We start from the raw sequence: 16,708 nt of genomic DNA, 5'->3' as shown, positions 1-16,708 counted from the left end.
AATAAACAAACTTGGGATGATGGTAGCTCCTATCTTGAATATAAAAGTAACTTATAATTGATTACATTATTAAATTTCTTTTATCAGTGGGGAGAAGGGCTTTTCATGAACATCGTTTAGATGTGAAAATAATATTACTGGGTTGAGTTGTGTCCCTACAAAAAAGATGTGTTGAAGTCCTAACCCCTAGTGCCTTTGTACATGACCTTCTATAGAAATCTGGTCTTGGCAGATATAATCAAGTTAATGAGGTCATGCTGACTGAGGGTGGGTCCTGATCCCACCTGGCTGGACAACCTGTGTCCTTGTAAGAAGGGAATCTGGGTAAAGACAGACTCAGGGGGGAAGTCCACTCAGAAATGGAGGTAGAGATGCCAGTTGATACTTCCACAAGTCCAGGCATACCTGGGGTGACCAGAAGTTGAAAGAAGCAAGGACGGATGCTCCACTCCAGGCTTTGGTTTTCCAGGGAACATGGATGTACTGAAACCTTGATTTCAAATTTCTAGCTTCTGGAACAATGAGAGAATAAATTTCTCTTGTTTTAAGCCATCTAAATTTGTTCTAATTTTTTTATAACAATGCTGGGAAATTAAGACAATAGCTGGTCTGCATTTATTCCAAGCTTGGCAGGCTGACATAGTTCAAGGGGAGCGAGCATTTTGCAGCAGTTCAGAGGCAGTAATGCTTGGGGACTGGACACTTACTGGCAGCCCAGGCTGCTGGGTAATTGAGAGGACAGGAGAAGGTTTTCTTTTCTATTTAGATGGGCATACTTACTTTTATGTTCTCTGTACCTGTGGATCTTTTAAAGGACAATCCTTACTGGATTCACTTATCTTGAGTGAGGTATGATTCTATTAAGACGTGCAGGTAAGGGTGCTTTCCCAAAGACTGCAAGCTTGTCTGGAAGCGATTACATTTCCTTTTTAGATTTCATGTGCTGATGTGTGACCCTGTGAAGGAGGCTTCATGGATCTCCTCTCCTTTCCTTGCTTCTCTGGGTCCTTTGGGAGTCCAGTGCCTTCACAGTGCACTTTGCAACTCCGTATCCAAGTGGGGGTTCCAGCTCCCAGCCCACTTTCCAGTATCAAAACCTTTTTGTCTTTACGCCACTTCCCTGGGGCTTTCTGCTTTCTACCTGTCAGGGAATGGCCATAGAGAAATAACTTTAGCTACTCTAAACTAATGTGTTATTTTCCTCAGGGACCGGGCATCTTAAATCCTGACTCTTACGGGGAGAAGTGTGTGCACAACACTGAAGGGGTTTTGGAAACTTTGAAGTTCGGGACTTATATTCCTACGTACAGGAGATTGTTAGTCCAAGTTCAGCCACTCAGGAGCTGGGAGACCTCAGGGTTCACATCTTTGAGTCTCAATTACTTTAGTCCAATTCAACAAGTACTGAGCACTCACGATGTGTGCACTCATACACACCTGGGCAGGAGGGACAGGAAACCAAGACAGCATCCCTGCCCTCCAAAGGCCAGACGTCTGCAGGGGCTCACATATACAAGCAACTCCAGGGGACATTGGAGCTTGCAGGATGAAGAGAGTTTTGGTGGCAGACTTCCAAAGGAGGAGTCTGATGCCGCAGGATGAGGACTGCCACGGGCAAAGCCTGAAGGTGTGAGGCAGGTGTTTCCGTCTCGGGAAAAACTTCCCAAATAAGAATGACCCATATACTTCTCCGGCCTGTCACATCATAATTATTTGCACTGTCTTTCTTTTGTTCTGTGTATAATTCAGATCTTAAGCCAATTGCTAAGGAGTTTAGACTTGTTTCTGTAAGAAATGGGGAGTTCTGGAAGATTCTTTTTACAAAATGGGAGATAATAGTATAATGAACCCTTATGTACCCTCTGCTCAGTTTCAAGAATTATTTCACAATAATTTTTTCTCTAATAACCCCAGCTATTATTTCACTCCCATATTATTTTGAAGTAAACCCTAAGCATAACAGCCTTTCTTATCTAAATATAAGCACACATATTTCTAAAAGATAAGGACTCTAGGTGAAAACATAAGGGGTATATCACTATCATACTGAAAATAATATCTTGATGTCATCAGATATCTAGTCAATGATTAAATTCACAATTGTCTCATAAGTGCCATTATTGATGTTTCGAGTTTAGGTTTGATTCAGGTTCCATAAAGTCCACAATTGCTACGTCTTTAAGTTTCCTTTTAATCTATATGCCCTGCCCTCCCAATCTTTTTCTCATTCTTGTTCTTTTTTTTCCCCTTGCAATTTATTTGTTGAAAAAAAAGGTTGTTTGTCCTGTGGAGCTTTCTGTAGTCTAGAGTTTGCTGACATTACTCTTGTGGTGTTATTTAGCATCTTCCTTGGTCCTCTGAGTCTCTTATAACTTGATTGTTGGATGTGGAGGCTTGATCGGATGTAGTTTCCTTTCAATGTGGCAACACTACTTTATAGGGAATGGTGTGTTCTTCCATCAGGAAATATACATACAGTATCTGGTTGTTTTATATGGCATGATGTTGACAGCCACTGATGGTCAGTGCCAAGATTTAATACCTTATTACATCATGTAATATGGTGATATTCTATTTCTACTGTGCCGTCTTCATTTATTTGCTGTAATACTTAGATAGAGACAGTCAGTCACCTCGTTATTCAATATTTGGTCACCCAGTGGTGTACCTCATAAAGGCAAAATAAGGTCAACCAATCAATCAATATCACTTAATCCTTTCTATTTATCTACTATTTTTTCAAAATAGTGTGTTGGTTTATCAGCATCTTCCAATGACGATCAATAAAATGTTGTGTTATCGTTTTGTTTCTGGTATCATTGTGAACTCATGAGTTTAAACTACATGACTCAATATTGCAATTATCCTTATGGATGCTCAGATTGTCCTATTTTTGGCCAATGGGAGCCTCATTAGCGGTTCCGAGTTTCTGTGACAGGACCCTGGTAGTCTTTGAATGCATCCTCGGTATCTGGTATAACGAGATATTCCAGGCTTACCATGTACCTTTCTTAACCTGGACGTGGAATTAGCCATGCCTCTGAGAAGCCTTCACTCCTTTTAGTGGACACAGAACTTAGCAAAAACAGTCCAAACAACTGGAAGACTCTGAAGCAGATCTGGGTCTCTTGCTCATTCTTTGGAGGGGGGCGGGCACTTTGGCCTTGCCTGATGAGTCCCAAAAAATTGGCAAGAGACTGTGAGGGAAAAAAAGGTGACCAGGGACTACCTAGGGTTACTGTAACAGTCTAGGAAAGATTGATAAGGTTCTCAACCAAAGCACTGTCTGTGGAATGGGGTAGAGGATCAGAGTTGGGAGAAATTCTAGAAATTAAATCGACACAAAAGGATTTATCAACTGATTTGGCAGTTCAAGGCAGTAGGGGCTGGGGTAAGTAAAAAGTAACACCAGTTCAAAGCCTAGTTCTCTCACACCAACGTGTGGGCTATAGCTCACTGCTTAACTTGCGAGCCTCCGTGACCTGAACTACTAAATGGGAATATCACTGCCTACCTCACGGGGCCGTTGGAAGAATTAGATGAAGCTGCAGACGAAATGAACATGTGTGATACTTAGTGCAACTAAGTACTAATGTGTGATACTTAATACAACTGAAGGTTAAAAATGTTGACTCCCGACTCCCCTGTATTTGTCATATGAAGGGGTTGGTCTAGATCACAAAGCCTCTCCCAGTCCTTTCTGCTGCAGCCCCTCTCTGGTCACTCTCGAGGTGCTCTCTGGTAATGCCTCGGAGTATTAATAATGGATCCCCCAGCATTTGCCTAAACCACATCTTATTGATTATTTTATTGAAAAGGAAATGTAACAGATTTAATGTTGCCAAAAGAAAAACAAATCATCTATTCTTCTGAAGGCTATTTTTATTTTTTGATCTCTAAGTTGACAAATATAATTTTAGAAAAGCTCAGAATAATGTTTTAATCTTAAATTGCTCCCTTAAGTGACAAATGTTGAAGATATTAAAAACTAACTAAGCAGCTTAAATACTGGCCAGTGAGCTCAGAGCCTCTTAAAACACTGTCCAGAATGGCTGTCCTGATCAATGATTTATGCAGCGCTCTGGTTTGAGAAAATATATGACTTTAAGTCAATTTCTTCCCAGAAACTTCCTTGCCCATTACATCAGTGATATCCTGTAAACCTTTCTGAGATTATTTGCTTTTCTAAGATCTTATCTTTGAGGGCCCCATCAGAAGAACTTTTGAATCAAGATGTGAAAATATGAACAGCACCCAGCAATTATACAGTCATATTAACTGTTGATAAAGAGAGATTAAAATATTGATTATATCTTTATTTTAATTATGAAGGCAATATGAAATATTAAAAAATTCAAGCAAAACAAAAGAGCATAAAAAGTGAAACTGGCCCAGAGAAAACCACTGTATCCTTCTTAACCATTTCCTCACATAAACATAATGTTTTCAACGTGTCACCGCAATGTACATTTTATTCTGTAGCTTACTTTTTCAATATATTATGAAATATCAGTATGCAAAATTAGGTCAATATATTGTAACCATTTTTACCTGTCAGTGCAGAAGTGAGCTACCTCTTTCTTTAAGGCAGTTGCTTAGTGTGGCCGGCTTGAATAAACGTTGAATGTATTCTAGTTTATCTGACTAGCACTTTTTAGTTCGACATTTACATTGTTTCCAATGTATTAGTATTTGTAAAAGTTCTAAACCAAGACAAACTCTAAATGGAGTTTGGACAGATGATAGGTATGTTCTTGTCAATTTCTGTGTATGTTTAAGTTTCCATAACAATTAAAAAAATCAGTGCTTGAATGCTGCTTTTAAAAACTGTTATAAAAACAAGAGACAACTGTCACTTGATGACATTTAAATTTTTAAAAAATATTTTATTTATCTATTTTTTAGAGATAGGGGAAGGGAAGGAGAAAGAGAGGGAGAGAAACATCACTGTGTGGTTGCCTCTCACGTGTCCCCTACTGGGGACCTGGCCTGTAACCCAGGCATGTGCCCTGACTGGAAATCGAACCAGTGACCCTTTGATTCACAGTCCTGCACTCAGTCTGCTGAGCTACACCAGCCAGGGCCTAATTTTGTTTTTAACAAAAACTGGCTGTAAATTTTCTGAATCTCAAGAACCACACTTCCCCTTTTCCTGATAACCCTCGAAACTGAAACTGTCTTCTCAGTAATGAGCACTTTGTTCTCCTCCGCCGCCTTTCTGTTCAGTGTGTGCTCCTTGTCCTTCTAGTGAGGACTGAGGCCCAGCTTTCCTTGTTAATCAGGGCACATGCCGTCTCCCGTGGAGGAGCGGTGGGGGTGCTCACCTGGCCTCAGGTCACACCTGCAACGCCGGACACAAGGTCAGGGTGGCTCCCCGGGGCCACTCCTCTGCTTACGGTCAGTGCCGCTGCATTTCAAGGTACTGAGTAGACTTCTCACTTCAGGAATGGAGAAGTGGACCTCCGTGAACAAGCAAGGCACATGCTTTTAATGTACAGTATTACCTTTTCCCTTCTTGTGTGTTTATAAGTCGTTCTTTAAGTTGATATAATAAGAAATTTTATCATAATCCGTAGGGCTTCAAGATGAACATGGTGTTATTTTTTAAGCTCATGTCCTTTTTGGCAGCTGCTAAATAATCAATGTTCCTACTTAAGCCAGAGAGTACCATGAAGATTTGTTGGAGGATGAGGCTGGTGGATTTTAGCGGCCGCCGTGCCAAGGGGTGTCAGCCCTGCAAGGCTGATGGCAGGGGTCAGAAGATGCAGGTTTGATTTTTAGCCAGGACTTTACTTCCATGGATTGCTTGGACTAAAACACAGTGGGGGTTTCAGAATCACCAATGACAGCAAAACGCAGAGTCTGCAGGGCCAAGAAAACTCCCATTCGATTCTTCAGCTGGTTAGTGACTGACTCACTCTCTCAGTGCCTGACTGGACTTTACTTACATACATACACACACACACACACACACACACACACACACACGGCTGAGAAACTGCTGGTGCCACTTCCCTCAGACCCACATACCTTTTCCTCAGCAGGCTATAATCAGTTATTCAGAAAATGCTCAAAAATGCTCAAAAGTAGACATTTCTTTATCTCTCTAGCTGAGCTCAAAGGCGACCATTTCTCAATTGGCCAGAAAGTTTCAGCTATTTTACAGTGATATGCATGGTAAAAATAAAAAGGAGTACATTTTTATCCAGAAACGTTTTGTATGTGCTCAGCTCCCCCCAAAAGCTGATTTTTAAAGTGCCAGTTTTGTAGCCCTCAATGAAAACTCGATACCTGGCTCATTTTTCAAAAAAAGCATTTGGAAGCACTAGATATAAGCCCCTGAGAGTAAGCAAGATTACCAATGTCTCATTTTGGGGGAAGCTAAGGAAAATTTCAGATTAAGTTTTCATTTTGGCAGCCTTCGAAAATGTACTTTAATTGTTCAGTCCAGCAACTGTTTTTGAGTACCCCCTAGTGCCAGACGGTCTTTAGCAATGAGGATGTCGTAGTAATCACAGACAACATTTTGGGGGGCACATGGGGGTGAAGGGATGAAGAGAGATTCACATGAAAGAAAAAGTAAAGGCAAGAGGCAGCTGAGGAGCATTGGGACTATGACATCGGCAAGTGAAACGGAATGCGATTTTTAAGTGTTGGTCGGGCTGAGTTCTACCGAGAAGATGACATCTGATCAAAGGTTTAAGGGAGGTGAGGGACTTAGCCATGTGGACATGTGGAGAAAGTATGCTCCAGAGAGAGGAGCGGGCCACCACATGCTGTAAGGACGCCGGTGTGGCCGGTGCAGGGTGCGCAGAGGAGAGGTAGACGGCCAGGTCTGAGAACAGATGGGGCGGCAGCTGAAGCAGATGTTGACTATCATTTTAAGGACTTGGAATTTCACTCTGAATGCAATGAGAAGCTATTGCAGAACTGTGAATAGAGCAATGACATCATCTGATACATTTCCACTGGCTCAACTGTTGCTATGCAGAGGACAGATCTAGAGAGGGAAGGAGTAAAGGCTGGTGGACCGGAGAGGAGGCCACTGCATTATTCCAGGGGAAGGATGAAGGTGGGTCACACCAGAGTAAGAGCAATGGCGGTGGCAAGTGTTTAAATTTTGTATATATTTTAAAAGTAGGGCAAACAGATACTTTTTTTAAAAGAATTAGATAAGGGGTGTTCAGAGAAAGAGACTCAAAGATGACTCATGATTGTCAGCCTGAGCAACTAGAAAGCTGGAGTTGCCATTAATCAAGATAGAAAAGGCTGAATTCAGGTGGAGCCTCAGGGGAGGGAAATCCAGCAGCTCAGATTTGGACACGCTGAGTTTGAGATGATGGTTGGACATTCAACTTTTGGTTTTCTTCTGACCAGGTCAAAAATTGCCATCCTTACAGCATGTAAGCTCCCTGAGGGTCCAGTTTTATCTGTTTTATTCATTGTTGTATCTCCAGAGCCCTGGACAGTGTTTAGCACATGTAAGTTCTCAATAAAAAATTAATTTGCCCTGGCTGGTGCAGCTCAGTGGATTGAGCACAGGCCTGCGAACCAGACAATCATGGTTCGATTCCCAGTCAGGGCACATGTCCGGGTTGCAGGCTGGTTCCCTGCAGGCCACTTCCCAGCAGGGGATGCACGAAAGGCAACCATACATTGATGTTTCTCTCCCTCTCTTCTTCCCTTCCCCTCTAAAGATAAATAAAATCTTAAAAAAATTTAATTTAACATTTGCTAAGCACTCACTACATGTCTTGCTCTGTTCTACATGCTGAGGACAATGCTTAGACAAAAATAGCTAAAATTCTGCTCTCATGCACCTTAAAGTCTAGTAGTGAGAGGCAGACAAGTAAATGAAGTAAAATAAAATGAACCTTCTGTCTGTTGGTACACCTGCTTAATAATACTTGTTGAATGTTTACGCACATGGCACTCCACATACACTATAGTCCTGCAGGGCGGGCAAAAAACTAAGATCCCAAAGTTGGCATATTCCATGCCAGACTGTTTTAGTTCAAAGCCCCTTCTACCCATGTTGCTTCTCAGATGAAGTAACACAAATCCCATTGTCATTGGAGAAACAGCAGGGCTGTGTCTCTCTTCCTGTAAGCATGTGAAGGAGAATATGCTAAAACACAGGACCCTTTCGGAAGTGCAGTTCTGGGAAGCCTACCTGGAAGCGAGTAACCCTAGTAACTCCGCCCTCCCTAATGAATCCAAACCATGCAGAAGAGTTCCTCCCTGCATCTCAGGACACTTCTCATTTTTCACCCCCTTTCACAATGCTGAGGGTACTTTAATCACCTGCACTAAGGGCCATCGTATTTTTAAATAAAAAAGGTTCCATTTGCAACCTTTCACAAAACTAAAAAGGTGTACTAAAATATGTCTTACAGTCATATATATTTGGGGGAAGATTCTCTTATCCTGGCCCCTAAAAATGAAACAACGAATTTTCCATTCCCAGCAGCATCATTCAGAGGGGTGGTTTGCTCTTTAGTAACACCAAATGATTTCTAGTTATCACCCCCCTCCCTTTCCGCTATTCTCTCTGCCTCATACAGCAGACCACCTCCAGCCTCTCCCACCAATCCCACCCAGAATTTCTGAAACCACCCTGGCCCCTTTCTACTGTTCATTTCTTATCCAGTTTTCATGTAATTTGATATCACACTTCCTTCCTCACCAACACCTGCTAGAATGTAAATGATGAATGACTGATCATTTAAGTCTCAAAAACTGATAATCCTTTCTCCTACTCAGACCTGCCTGAACAGTTTTTCAAGCAGGAGAATTCCAGGGGTCTCCCTACTTGCATGCCTTTTCCATCAACATTTGTAATTTTTAAGACAAAACCTCCAGGTTTCCCCATGGGTTGGTTAATGGCTGTATCCACCTTGAGTTTTACCTCTTACCCAGCAGATCTACCAAGAGTAAGAACTGCCATGGTCAGGAGAGTGTGATCCATCAGTAACTTGCCTCTTTCCCAGGCAAAGTGGGAGGTGTTCAATCCACCAGATTTCTTTAGGACCCTCTGTTGAGGAAATCAGCATTGGGACCCCCTCACGTTGTAACTGAGATGTACTGAAGCCCTCTCATAATATGACACATGACATTAACTCAGTAGAATCAGTGAAGGCTTAGACATTTTCCTAAACACATAGAAACAGAGCGTTGCAGCTTTTGCATAATGAATAAGGAGAACATCTTTTTATCCTCATGATAATTATTATTGTTTTTTCCAAAAAGATTCACATCACAGCACAAAGCAAAAATCCTATGGTACAAAGCATGTACAATAAAATGAAAGTTCAGTGCCAGTATAGTGGTATCATTCTGCTGTCTATCTGTGGGATCACAAAAGCTTTTCCCCCAGAAACTGGAAAGGTTTCCTAAGGGACAGAGAGCACCAGCAACAATCCATCATGAATACAGCAGTGAATGAATGAACTCTGCAGTAATGAGGTTATGCTTCTGGATTACACAAAGTTGGCAAGAATACCCTAATTTAGAAGATGACTTACAGAGGTAGGCTAACGTAGGCTAAATTAGCAGCCATCATTACCTGTAAGGTAAGTCATAAGTAATAAGAAATAATAACAGTGATAATAAAATGATAATACAAGTAGTAATACAATGATTAATTAATAAATAATACAAGAATACACTCTGTTTCACATACAACTGTAAACCTACTTTTGCCCTCCCTTGTATATTTCAATAACTGCATCTAAGAAAATATCTGTTCTAACTGATGAGAAGTGGAAATGAGAGCTGAAAGTTTATGACCATGGCCAAAATACAAACACACACAAATAAACAAATAAAACCTTCTCTCCTTTAATTCTTTTCACGTTTAACACCTGCAGTAAAGTTCCCACGTCCATATTTCCTCACAAATGAAATGGAAGTCAGGTGTCGGAATTTGGACTCTCACTAGATGTTATCATCAAAGCTGTATTCTACCATTCATCTTATTGGAATTGAATAAATGTTTTTTCTAAATATCATACCTGGTAACTTCCCACAAGTTTTTCTCATTTAAGTCACCTACTCACAGATGTTTGCCTTAGGTATAAGAGGTACAAATTTCTACAAGAGTCCAATAGCTTAAGTGGTTTTTTAAATCTGCCTCGAAGTTCTGTCCGGTATCTGCTCCAGGCTCCATATAGCCATGGCTTCCAAGCAACACAAACAGGCCTATCCTCAAAGAATCATGTAAACCTTATCTAATTAATATTTGTGAGATGTATTAAGATTCTGGCACAGAAGAGATATTTGAAATCCAAAGCTCTTCTATAACTTTTTTTTTAATCAGCTGCCAGCTGGATGCTAGAGGGCTTCTTGTTCCAGCTCCTATGCGAGAACATTGCTACCCTTTAAACATATTGTTCTGTGAAAAGGGAAGGTTATAAGGGGGTCGGGCAATGTAGTCTCAGCAAGGCCACGGAAGTCCCACCAACTGTTCAGAAACACACCACAATGCACTGTTACTGGATAAGCAGTCAGATTCAAAATATTTCATTGAAGAGCTGCCCCTGAATCCTCATCCTTGTAGCTGTTGTTCTAGAGAGAGCTGCTAGGAAAACTCTGCCTCTTCCCATCAACAAATTGTTACTAATGAAATGGTGCAGGGCAACTAAGGCCCTGGAAGGCGGGCCTCAAAATAAAGCTAATTGTAATATCACACTCATTGCACAGATGAACCGCAGGTGAAAAGTCAAAGGTAGGGTTTCTCGATAAATCATAGGATGTCCAGTTAAATCTGAATTTAAGGTAAACAACAAAGAATCATTTAGTTTATGTGTGTCCCAAGTATTGTGTGGGATATAATTAGAATTCACTGTTTATTGGAAATTCAAATTGCATTGGGCAACCTGTGTTTTCATTCGCTAAATCTGGCAACACTAGCCAAAGGAAAATTAAAACAGCTCATTTTCAATTGACATTATATCACCCTGCACCCATGAAAAAAATTAATTAGATCATTGTCTGTTTTGTTTTAATGACTTCTCTAACTTAGAAAACAGCAAAGGTCTCAAGATTTATAAATGACATTAAAAACAAAAGAAGTAGACTATGCCGTTGTAAAGGATTATGGCCAACATTTAAAGATCCACAACTCAAAAAAATCTGATGTTATGTCAAGCCTTGTCATTTAGATAATCTGAGCTGTGACTATAAAAAGTAATGCCGGGTACTACATACAGAAAGCAGTCTTATTTTATTGTCAACCTGCTCGCACGGTAACCAGATGATGACCTATTAGCCCTGCCTTTTCAGGTAAAAGTAGTCATTGTCTAAGGCACATGTAGTCATTGCTCACCTGTTTTTTTTTTTTAAAAGATTTTATTTATTTACTTTCAGAGAGAGGGGAAGGGAGGGAGCAAGAGTATGAGAGAAACAACAATGTGTGAGAGACACACCGATCGGCCGCCCCTCGCACACTCCCAAAGGGGACCTGGTCCGCAACCCAGGCATGTGCCCTGACCGGAAATTGAACCAGCAGCGCTTCGGCTCTCAGGCCGTCACTCAGTCCACTGAGCCACACCAGCCTGCTCACCTCTTTTTAGAACTGTCTCTGTCTTCTAAATGAAACATTAATTTTTCCAAGCAACCGGCTCATTCAATTTCTCATTAGCAAAGAAAATATTTGGTTCCTAAACTAACATATCCAATTTCAGCGACAGATACTTCTAAAAGAAAGCAAACAGTTGTAAATGCAATGGCAGAATTCCTTTCATTTGGGTGTTAAGACAGCCAATCCTCTTGAAAATGTTTTTAAAACATTTCTCTCCATTTAAATGCCTCTCTCCCTTGGATGCTATATGCCTCCCCACCCCTCACCCCACCATAACCCTAGGGAAAACTGTTGCTTAAAAAAGACTTCTCCAAACCATGAAAATACTTGGGCAACATTTTTCTTATAAAAACACAAGCATAACTGGATCAGGTCCAAATGCTCAAGTTAAATTAGCGATCTGGCCAGTATGACTTTGGGTACCGAAGAGAGCCATTCTGCATCATTTCGACATCATGAACTGTCTTTCCCAAAGTTGCTGGATCTGAATTATCTAAAACTTGGGTCTCTGGGAACCTGACCTTAAGGTTTAGCTGAGTTGGACTTTTGAAATATACCAGTTTGCAAATGACTTTGTGGAAGAAATAAAGTCCTTGGTGAGACTTTACTTCTATTTGTTACTGAGCATTTTTGGGACTGTTGTGCTAAATCTGAGCTGGCATGTTATTAACCTTTTCAAATCAGGCATTTAGTAGGCTGAGCCGAGTCTCCTCTTAATTTGCACATTAGGGTTTGCCTGAACAGCTGGCACTGTGCTGGAATATTAGTTGAGCTCTCTGATTTGCATGGCCTAAGAGCAAACATATAAACTCTGCTTTTGGAGAGGATGACCTAATCACTTCCAAATACAGTAAACTTCATTAATGAGGCTAATAGCAACAACAGTAGCTAACGTTTACTGAGTGCTTACCATGTCCCAGGTCCTGTAGGTGTCTTCAGTCATTTGACACTTTTGACAACCTTATGAAGTTGAATCCCCCAATTTTGTAGATAAGAAAACTCAGAGGGGTTAAGTTACTTGCCCTAATTTACACAATCAGTAAACAGTAAAACAGCCTAGGCAATCTACCTGCTGAATCTGTGTGCTTTACCACTTTGCAACTCTACCCCAGTAACTGTATCAGGTAACAAGGAAGAACTTCCACCTTCTCAGGTAAAGGTGTCACTTCTTGAACTGTGACACAGGCTTCAGAGGAGCAGGAGGTGACCAGGCTAAAGGAACACAAATGCTTCACTCCCATTCCCGACCAACCACAGGCAACCTTGCTGCTTCTGTAAATGTGTGTGCAGGTTTTCCGTTTACTTTGCACATGTCTGTGGTAAGATTTATCATAAGGCTCCAATATGCTTATGACATATGTCTGGACCTGTGGTAAGAACCACAGGTGAGAAATGTGTAGGGCGGGGTCTTCCTTCAAAAACAAGGACGTTCTTGATACGTATCTAGAACATCCTCTATCCTTCCTCCACACATCTAGGGCGTTAGTCACTTGGAGAAGAGCTAGGACAGGCTCACAATACAAAGAGGGTCTCCAACAGCGCGGCCGACTGGAATCTGGCTCCTGGTCCTGGTCACCAAGGACCAGTAAGCAGGCCTGTGTAGTGAGCTGGAATGCAGTTGTCTCCTCCACCAACAGGGCAGAACCCAGAGAAGGAAAGTTGGATCCTTCGGATTTGCACCTCTCTTACCTACGTTTCTTTCTCCTTTGTCCTTCTTGAATGTTTAAAAAAGGCCTTTTGAAAGTTCCAGTATATTTCAGATGTCTCAGTGAGGGAGTTTTAAAAAATAAACTGGGCCACAGAACGTGGAGGGTGGCAATAATGGTGGTGGGAATGGCGGAAGAGAATCCAGAGGGGAGAGAGGGAAGAAGCTGGAAGCTTCCTGTGGCCAGCTTCCTCCCTCGCTCCAGCTCCTGCTGCCAAACCTCTCGAGTTCTGGCTTATACTTTAGTGCGTGGGCAGAACTCCTGTGTGCCCTGTCTGCACAGCAGAGGTGCTGGGGAACGGCTTGAACAATAGCCAGGCCAGTTTTCTACCACAATTAACTTTAAGAGAACTGAAGACATGGCTCATGTTTCTCTCTTCATTCTTTTAAAAATGCAAGTGTGTAAATACAGAGATCTCCTTTTGCTGGGTTGACAATGGACATATTTGCAAATGTCCATTATGTTTATGCTAGAGGAAATGCTATGCATATATTGATTTATTAAGCTAAAAAGAAAGTCCTCTGCCAAATCCCATTCTTGGCTCAAGATAGTATCACCTTTAAAGTTTTACAGAAAATTTCCTGAAGCCTCTAAAGCTGGAGGGGGCAGCACGAGGTGGGGGAAGAAAACAGAAAAGAAGCAACTGCTTTGCTGAAGGAAATGCGACCTTTGCCAAAAGACTCCGGGGATAAGCCGCTGAAATACGCAGTCCGCTCCTTTCCCTAGAACACTCAGCCCTCTTTCCTTTACCAGCGCATCTATTTAGTCCTTAAAAAGTGCTTTGTTTAAGTTTCTGTAAACACTTTACGTTGGGATGCAAAGAACCGCATGAGGTATATATGCCAAGTAGTGTTAACACCACACTGACCCCTAAATAGACTCCTATAGAAGTGCAAACGCAGAGGAAAGAATGAAGCTTCATCACTCTCGTGGGGATATGTGTGCAGAAACGTAACTGTCTTCGGGGTCAGGCGAGCCCTCGAACTGGGAGGTTGTGACCTGCTTGGTGCCGACCCCCACACAAGTGTGCAAAGATAAAGGCGAGTCTGCTTGCTGGCTGGCTGGCCCCTGAGCCACCAGCCTCCTCAGTCTGACAGTGAGCAAGGGCCATATTTCTGTCCCTGGAAGAGCGGGGCTAAATCTAAAACTAGCTAAAAATAATAATAATAAAAAAATCTTGAGCTCCTTAGAGAAAAAAAGATGTCTCAGCTCCCACCCAGCCTAGTAGGATTAATCCCAGTTTAGTCAACTGCCTGTGTTGTTAAAAATACAATAAAAATAAGAAGACAAGCTATGGAATAAAATTAGCCAACAAAACTACCTACTAGCTCTCTACTGTCTCACTCAGGGTATTCTGAGCCTCTCTTGAGCCTCATGAAAGGATTTCTGGTGAGGAGAGAAAGGAACATTTTATGTCACTTCCGAAATATCTCTAGGTTGGAGGATGATGGCAATTGCCACGCAGGGCAATCCTGGGGCTGGACCCGGCTGTTCCACCTGCTGGACCAGGGCACTCGCAGACCCAACCAGGGCTTCTCGGCCAAAGTCACCCGAGTCTGTTCGGGAACCGTATGCTGACTCGTCTCCAAACCGTGCAGACGCCAGAGAGAGAAAAGGGAATTTTTCTCAGGCGTTCAGCAAGTAGAGAGAAAACGCATGCTATAGCCTCAGGTTAGGAAACTTTTCCTCAAAACGGCATTAAGCTTTGGGAGCTGCCAAGAAACCCCTAGTTTCTTTTCAAGGGATTGTAGCGCGACTTGTGTCCACAATTACAGCAACCCAAGCAATTCAGGAGAAAAAATATACACGGACCACCAGCAGGAGTCAATTTGGAGTGTGTACGTGGTTCGGCAACATTGTTATGTAAACACGCCAGTGTCCTTGCACAGGAGCTACTGTTTCCACCCATGCCTTGTTCATATTCAGTTTTCCCTCGTCGGGCAGTAGTTTATGCAAAAACTGGGTGTCACAGCTCTAGATCAAAGCGTTGCTCCGAATCTCTCCCCAGCCCCTACCAAGCCGAGCTCAGTCCTCCTGCTCGTCTCCCTGCTCCTGCTGTCGGAGCTGGCAAGACCTGCGAGGGGCTAGCAGCGAAGCTGTCCGAGGCGGTGCGTGTGGGTGAAACGGGGGACTGTTAGTTTTAGCCAAGTTAATTTCTGCTATGGCACGCAGTTTGGGAGGCTCCGGACCACTGTGTAAAACTGCAAATCCAGTGGTGATCACGAGCTTGAACCAGGTCGGGGCAGCTTCGGTGGGACTTGAATGCCGCATCATCGTCCCCAGGAAGGGACACCAGAGACCAGAGAGCACCAAGTACTGGTGAACGCAAGCTAGCTCCAAGGGGTGAGCAGCCACTGCTTAAAGCTTTCCCCGCTGCTATCCCCACCTCCCCACTCCCGCCCAGCTTCTTCCACTGTTCATTCCTCCCTGGCTCCCTGGGTCCAACCGCTTCAACAAGTGTGTTGCCAGACTCTGGCAGGGTATGCCTGCAGACCTGCGGAGCCACGAGTCGTGGTCAGTGTCGCTCACCGGGGGCTTGAACGCGTCGCGCAGCCACCTGTTCTACAAACTCAGCCTAGAGTTTGTGGGGACGCTGGCTACCCCAGGAAGGACCTTGTCACCCCCTGGGTTCCGACCGGCACGCTTCAAGATCTCCAAAGACGCGCACCATCACCCCAACCCCAAAGCGCACATCCCTTTACGCAACCTCGGAGGCCTTGCACTTACTCCGGCCACCCGCGCGCGGGCACTTAATTCCCAGCCTCGCTGCTTCAGCCCCCTACCCAACCGCTAGTCACCGGTGCCAATTCCACGTCCGGCCCCTCCGGGAGGACGGCGCCCCAAAGTACCTGCAGTGAAGATGCAGAGAGCGAACAGAGTCTTGGAGACCATTGTATCCTGGTGCTTGGTGCCCAGTCCGGCGCGGGCAGCGGGAGAGTTTGTCCGGACTGACCTAGCGCACCGGGCGCTGGCTGCTCCTCCTCTGCCCAGCGGGCTGCGGTGGGAATCTAGAGGCCCTCGAGGATCCGGAGGCGGGCGGAGACGCCAGACACACGCGGCGCTGCTCCGTCAGCTGCGTGTCCTGCGGCGCCCAGCGCGCTTCTGCTCCATCCCAGCCGCCTGATCCCGGGGCCGCCTCCGCCGCGCCGCCTAAACCCCTCCCACCTGCGCCCCGCAGCGGCTACAAGGCCTCCCGCTAGCCTCCCTCTCCCAGCGCTCGGGTCCCGGGAGCCCTGGCCCAGGGCGGCCTCTGCTGGACAGTCAGGGCGTGTGAGACCCTCCTTTTGACAATTCAGCAAATGTTTGGAGTGGCCATATGCCATCTTAGGCGTCACCTCCAAGAGCAAAACCCACTATTATAAGAGAGCACATCCATTTCTTTCTACACCTTTTCCTTCATTTCCCCAAACATTCCCGCCTG

At 43.7% G+C, this 16,708-nt stretch overlaps 1 protein-coding gene across 1 annotated transcript in view; it reads right to left on the bottom strand.

The window, feature by feature from the left end:
• PARM1 (prostate androgen-regulated mucin-like protein 1) overlaps positions 1-16,417 on the bottom strand; it is a 96,611-nt gene extending 80,194 nt beyond the window's left edge. Inside the window, exon 1 of the mRNA XM_037150197.2 lies at positions 16,137-16,417. Coding sequence (XP_037006092.2) covers positions 16,137-16,179 — 43 coding nt within the window. The 5' untranslated portion in view covers positions 16,180-16,417. The remainder of the gene's footprint in view (positions 1-16,136) is intronic.
• Between the last annotated feature and the right edge of the window lie 291 nt (positions 16,418-16,708).

Source organism: Artibeus jamaicensis, unplaced genomic scaffold (genome assembly GCF_021234435.1).
Source record: "Artibeus jamaicensis isolate MK-2021 breed Jamaican fruit bat unplaced genomic scaffold, CSHL_Jam_final scaffold_1031, whole genome shotgun sequence".
Taxonomy (NCBI): domain Eukaryota; kingdom Metazoa; phylum Chordata; class Mammalia; order Chiroptera; family Phyllostomidae; genus Artibeus; species Artibeus jamaicensis.
This window is presented reverse-complemented; position numbering and strand designations above follow the sequence as displayed.